The 6740-nt window shown below is 33.9% G+C and overlaps 1 protein-coding gene and 1 pseudogene across 1 annotated transcript; one reads left to right on the forward strand and one right to left on the reverse strand.

The window, feature by feature from the left end:
• Positions 1 to 175: 175 nt before the first annotated feature.
• Positions 176 to 1577, reverse strand: arf4b (ADP-ribosylation factor 4b). The gene is made up of 5 exons (XM_016476444.1): positions 1426 to 1577; positions 1141 to 1221; positions 732 to 841; positions 420 to 617; positions 176 to 327 (listed from the first exon to the last, which is right to left on the reverse strand). The coding sequence occupies exons 1-5, from the start codon at positions 1490 to 1492 to the stop codon at positions 241 to 243; spliced, it is 543 nt and encodes a 180-aa protein (XP_016331930.1). The 5' UTR covers positions 1493 to 1577; the 3' UTR covers positions 176 to 240.
• A 3275-nt stretch (positions 1578 to 4852) lies between these two features.
• On the forward strand, positions 4853 to 6021 carry LOC107680529 (ADP-ribosylation factor 4-like; annotated as a pseudogene).
• The last annotated feature ends 719 nt before the right edge of the window (positions 6022 to 6740 follow it).

Consider the following 6740-nt stretch of genomic DNA (forward strand, 5'->3'; position numbering starts at 1 on the left):
AAATAAATGATTTCAAAGACATATTGTAGTCAGACACGTACATTAGAACCAAAAACAGACCACAAATTGTTATATATATATAAAAAATGTATATACAATTAAACAGAGTACTGAGATCGAATTATATAAGAAGATGTAGAAGAATATTCCATAAATATTTCAAAATAAAGTTGGCGATAATATATACATTCAGTTCTGATTTAGTGTCCTTTCTTCAAGTAGATTGAACGCTGCAGTGTTTTATCGTTTGGACAGTTGATCCGAGAGCCAATCCAGTCCTTCATATATACCTGATCCTTGAACCGCACATGTGGCCTGAACAAACCACTGAGAGAGAGAGAGAGAGAGAGACACAGGTTTATTTGACTGAAACACACTGACGTCACGCATCACGTGTCAAACAGAGTGTGTGTGTTCACCTGTCTTCCTCTCAGTGCGTGTAAACCCAGTCTGTCTGTCAGCTCGTGGACCGCCATGGCTTTGGGTAAATCCTGCTTGTTAGCAAGAACTAACAGAAGCGCGTCTCTCATCTCGTCCTCCGCCAGCATCGCGTTTAGTTCCTCTGCTGCTGTTTCAATCCGGTCATGATCACTGCTGTCCACCACAAAGATCAGGCCCTGAATCACACAAACACACACACTTACACTCAATACAGTTCATAAAAGTAGCTGATTAGAATTGAAATGTTAAAATAATAGATACTGAACACATAAATTTGTGACACATCATACCTTAGTGTTCTGATAGTAATGTCTCCAGAGGCGTCTGATAACATCCTGACCGCCGACGTCCCAAACGGTGAAGGAGATGTTTTTATATTCAACTGTCTCAACATTAAAACCTAGAGAGAATCAGTCAGTCGTTATCAGACACTATTCAAGCAGTCTATATGTTGAAGTACTTCAGTTTGGCTACAGTTGACGGCAGCCATTGACCTCTGTAGTATTTTTCGGAGACAATGGCTACCGCCAACTGTTTGGTTACCAACATTCTTCAAAATATCTTCTTTTATGTTCAATAGAATAAAAAACATCATACAGGTTTGGAACACCTTGAGGGTGAGTAAATGACAGAATTGTAATTTGCGGGTGAACTATCCCTTTAAATATTACTACATTTGTGTGACCTGAAGTTTCTTACCTAGAGTTGGAATAGTTGTGACAACTTCACCGAGTTTGAGTTTGTAGAGCACTGTTGTTTTCCCTGCTGCATCCAGACCAACTTGGAGAAGAAATATTTACATTTATTCCACAATGAATATGTACAAGATTCATAATGGTAATATTTTATAGTTGTATAGGCCTAATATGCATCTATTTGCACTAGAGCTATTTTATTTTATTTGCATTAGAGCTATGCACTAGAACTATTTTCCCAAAAACTGAATGAGAATCAAATAATAAGGACAGTAAAACGTGTACTCACCCATAAGCAACCTCATCTCTTTTTTCTCGAAGAGACGCGAGAAAAGGTTAGAGAAGAAGACGCCCATTTTTTAAAAAGTGCAGGTAAAATCTGCTGTATTTAGTGAAAATAAAGGTCCGGAGGATGAGGCTCGGGTTGTTTGTGTGATGAAGCAGTGATTGTGTGCGGGTTTATATAGGCTTCTTTACTTTCGCTTTGATTGACAGCTCGTTTGTCTCGCGGCAAATCCAACGCGTTCGATATGACGTCAGCTGCTGTACCACGTGTCTAAATCTAAGTCAAATAAACAAGTTATTCGTTTTTTTTAAGTCAAAAAGGCTGTACAAGTTAAGCGCTTTAGGTGACATATAAGACAACATTGAGAATATTATTTATGTGTATTTTATAAATGACATTTCCAACACACTATGTTAAATAAATGAATAAAAAGCTATAATTTTAAATAATTAACAACACTTGTTTGTTGTAAACCCCCTTCAGCAGTAGTCTATAATGTGAAGTTAAACTTCAGAAATGAATTGCATTACAAAGCCTAAAAAACACATTGAGCATGATCCTCGATTTATTCAACCAAGAGATTTTAAGCGTTAGATTGTAACCGGATTTGTTTAGACTAGTAATAAACTTAATTAAACTCAAATGAAAACATGTAAAAAGTTTGTTTGGACACGTGATACAGTAGGTGACGTCATATCGAACGCGTTGGATTTGCCGCGAGAAAAACTGAGCGTGGCGGTGTTGAGCTGTCAATCAAACCGAAAGTAAAAAAAAACACCATTACTAATATGAGCCTTTAACAGTAGGCATTCATTCTCACTAAATAAAGCAAAGTTTTTTTGTATCAAAACATGGGCATCTTCTTCTGCAACCTATTCTCGCGTCTCGTGAAGAAGAAAGAAATTAGGTTGCTTGTGGGTGAGTAAATGTTGTTGTTTTTTCTCTCAAAATGTTTTACAAACCCAAATATATTAAAATATATTTATTTATTATATATATATGTATAATTATCCTATCTAATTAAGGATTAATTAAATATTACTGTGCATATTAATTAGGCCTAACCACCATTACTAATATGAGCCTTTAACAGTAGGCATTCATTCTCACTAAATAAAGCAAAGTTTTTTGTATCAAAACATGGGCATCTTCTTCTGCAACCTATTCTCGCGTCTCGTGAAGAAGAAAGAAATTAGGTTGCTTGTGGGTGAGTAAATGTTGTTGTTTTTTCTCTCAAAATGTTTTACAAACCCAAATATATTAAAATATATTTATTTATTATATATATATGTATAATTATCCTATCTAATTAAGGATTAATTAAATATTACTGTGCATATTAATTAGGCCTAACTGATATGTGAAATTGAATATGCCTACAACTTAAGAAGACATTTCAGTTATGTATCTTGTATGTTCATTGTGGAATAAATGCAAATATTTCTTCTCCAAGTTGGTCTGGATGCAGCAGGGAAAACAACAGTGCTCTACAAACTCAAACTCGGTGAAGTTTGAAGTTTTTTCTCCTCTTTCCTACTACTTGTTTCACTTCTGTTTCAGTATTTTATAACCATTTCTTACTATGTGTCAGTAAGTTGTTGTTATTTTAGCATGTGTGTTTGGCTAGTTGTCACAACTATTCCAACTATTGGTAAGAAACTCAAAGCAATTCGCAATTTATCGAAATCATAATAAATGTGTCATGCTATGTCGAAATGCTCATAATTCTGCCATCTGTAGGTTTTAACGTGGAGACAGTTGAATATAAAAACATCTCCTTCACGGTTTGGGATGTTGGTAGTCAGAATTTAATTCTTAATGTCTCTGGAGACATTACTATCACAACACCAAGGTAACAGAGTTTTAAATATCTAAAACTTGTCTTAAAGAGGCATTTTGTGTGATTCAGGGCCTGATCTTTGTGGTGGACAGCAGTGATCATGACTGGATTGAAACACAACTCAAAACTGTATATTTTATATTGTGAGGTTACATCTGAAAACATGTTTAGTTAATTTTTAGTTTTAATTCTTGTTCTATGAACTCTGAAAGAAAAAAAAACTTTGAAAGACTTATTTTAATATGTGTTTTGCTGTATCTGGACTTTGAAAGAATAAGCTGATGTCTGCCTGGAAAATATATACATATATGTGTGTGTGTGTGTGTGTGTGTGTGTGTGTGTCCTACCTATTCAAATATCTCCAATAAATGGTGTATTTATTTTCAAACATTAGTATTCTTATGTCTCATTTAAAAAAATTATATTACAGAATAGAAAAATGCATGAGAAATAGAGTATGTTTTGCACAGTTATAATAGATAGATTGATGTAAGATGTATATTTAATGCATGCATAAATAACAATAGAACTGCTAAATCAGATTGTAAACATGGTCATAATGTTATGTTTTTTTTTTTTTATAATTTATGAATAAAAACAGATCCAATAAATGATGAATTTATACAAAAAATGTAGTAGCCTACGTTTATGTTTCACTTTCAATAACTAATCATATTTGCAGAATGAATGACATTTTTGGAAAATACTAACTATTAATTTGCCATTTAGCTAAAGTTTTTAGCTGATGCCATCTTCAAAAGTAAAACATGTTAGTGAAAACTGTAAGTAACCATATAGGCCTATGGCAACAATTATATTATAAAAGACATTACATGTAAGTGTACTGTAAAATATGGTACAAATGCTTTTTAAAAGTAAAACATGGCCTATAATTTATGGAAAATGTTATGGTAAAATATTGTAAGACAACAATAGTATCTAATTGTTGCTATGAGTACTGTGCACTGGATTGTTTTACGCTGTGTTGTGTTGTTTGGTTAATGTTTAGTATTATTTTATTGTCATATGTGTTACCCTGATTGCTCTTGTTTGCTGTGAGACTGGCTCATATGTTATTGTGGTTTATAGCCCATTATAATGCACTTTAAGACATCACATGGTCGTCCATTGCATCTGATGTGTTATTTTAGGTACATATTACAGTAAAAAGTATAATCCCTCAAATAGGTTGGAATATTAACATATTTTTATGACACGCTCGCCCCCACCAAAACGCTTTAACATTATCACAGTGTTTTAGGGTAAATGTCTGGCAACCACAGCTGCTAGGTTAGGCTATTTGATTATTTTTTAACAAAACATTTTCACGGTTTATGTACTTCCTGCTCACATTTCCCAAACATGTGTTTAGTTCAGTGTTATTCAAATGAAATCAAAGACTTCCAACTTCAAAGTGTAAAAAAAAAAAAAGTTTCTTTAGACACGTGATACAGTAGGTGACGTCAAATCGAACGCGTTGGATTTGCCGCGAGAAAATCTCAGAGTGGCGGTGTTGAGCTGTCAATCAAACCGAAAGTAAAAAAAAGTCTATATAAACACACACACACACCATAACCAGTCTGAGCCTTTAACTCTAGGCGTTTATCTTCAGCAACAGTGGTTCTGGTTTATTGCAAACATGGGCAACTATTTCTCTCAGATTTTCTCTCGTCTCTTTCCGAAAAAGCAGATTAGGTTGCTTATGGGTGAGTAAATATTTTTTTCTCCAAACTTTGAATTTTAAAGATCTTATAGTTTGGCTACTGTTTATGCCACTTTATTGCTTAAATTGTTATTATGTGCTTAAATAATTTTAATGCCCATAAAGCAAAATTAGCATATTAATAATCTGATATAGCCCATATATTAATATGTTCATTGTGGAATAAATGTAAATATTTCTTCTCCAAGTTGGTCTGGATGCAGCAGGGAAAACAACAGTGCTCTAAAAACTCAAACTCGGTGAAGTTGTCACAACTATTCCAACTATTGGTAAGAAACTTTTAGATGTTTGTCATGTTTAACTGCCTTATATGGATTTATTGTCTGTTTTTATTGAATATTATCAATTTTCTCTTTAGGTTTTAATGTTGAAACAGTTGAATATAAAAACATCTCCTTCACTGTGTGGGATGTTGGCGGTCAGACCAAAATCAGAGGTCTTTGGAAATATTATTATCAATACACTGAGGTAAGAATTTAATACAAACACGACTGTATGCAGTATGATTTTGCAGTTATATTATATTTGAATATGCCATTTTAATGGCGTGAACAAAATGTGTGTTTGTGTGATTCAGGGCCTGATCTTTGTGGTGGACAGCAGTGATCATGACCGGATTGAAACAGCAGCAGAGGAACTAAACGCGATGCTGGCGGAGGACGAGATGAGAGACGCGCTTCTGTTAGTTCTTGCTAACAAGCAGGATTTACCCAAAGCCATGGCGGTCCACGAGCTGACAGACAGACTGGGTTTACACGCACTGAGAGGAAGACAGGTGAACACACACACTCTGTTTGACACGTGATGCGTGACCTCAGTGTGTTTCAGTCAAATAAACCTGTGTCTCTCTCTCTCTCTCTCTCTCTCAGTGGTTTGTTCAGGCCACATGTGCGGTTCAAGGATCAGGTTTATATGAAGGACTGGATTGGCTCTCGGATCAACTGTCCAAACGATAAAACACTGCAGCGTTCAAACTACTCGAAGAAAGGACACTAAATCAGAACTGAATGTAGTCTATATATTATATGTCTCCAACTTAATTTTTTTATATTGAGATATTTATGGGATATTATTACAGTATATTTTCTAGTATATATAATTATAGTTCAGTACATTCTGTATTGTTAATTTACCACTATCAAGACATTTTTAAACAATTTTAGGCCTATTTTTGATTCTGATGTATGTTTGCCTTCATTATGTGCCTTTTTAAATTCACTAGATTGTACGTGAATTTATAAATTATGCACTACTGCTCTACTGTGTACTATTATTTTATTATTTTATTTATCTGCTGCTGTATTTAATGTACTGTTAATTTACCGCTGTAAAAGACATGCTGTTATATGTCACGTTTGACTTATTTTAATACATGTTTTGTTGTATTTGGACTTTGAAAGAACAAACTGATGTCTACCTGAAATATATGTATCTGTGCCTTTCAAATATCTCAAATAAATTATGCTTATTTATTTACATTAGTGTGCTTACGTGTCATTTAATAAATAAATATTACAGAATAGAAAAATGCATGCGAAATAGAGTGTTTTGCACAATTATGATAGATAGATAGATAGATAGATAGATAGATAGATAGATGTAAGATGTAGATGTAATGGAATAATAAATAACAGAATTGCTGAATGAGAACGTAAACATAGTCATATTATTGATCAAGAAAGACAGGCAGACAGACAGACAGACAGACAGACAGAAAGATAGATAGATAGACAGACAGACAGACAGAGGACCAGA

The sequence above is a fragment of the Sinocyclocheilus anshuiensis genome, unplaced genomic scaffold (genome assembly GCF_001515605.1).
Source record: "Sinocyclocheilus anshuiensis isolate Anshui unplaced genomic scaffold, SAMN03320099.WGS_v1.1 scaffold308, whole genome shotgun sequence".
Classification (NCBI taxonomy): Eukaryota; Metazoa; Chordata; class Actinopteri; order Cypriniformes; family Cyprinidae; genus Sinocyclocheilus; species Sinocyclocheilus anshuiensis.

What these genes read in the sequence shown, in the direction of transcription:
- arf4b (XM_016476444.1), bottom strand. Translation starts at nt 1,492, where the DNA reads ATGGGCGTCTTCTTCTCTAACCTTTTCTCGCGTCTCTTCGAGAAAAAA. An exon ending in AGAGATGAGGTTGCTTATGG is followed by an intron (nt 1,222 to 1,425) that starts GTGAGTACACGT and finishes TTCTTCTCCAAG; the next exon opens with TTGGTCTGGATGCAGCAGGG. An exon ending in ACGCACTGAGAGGAAGACAG is followed by an intron (nt 328 to 419) that starts GTGAACACACAC and finishes TCTCTCTCTCAG; the next exon opens with TGGTTTGTTCAGGCCACATG.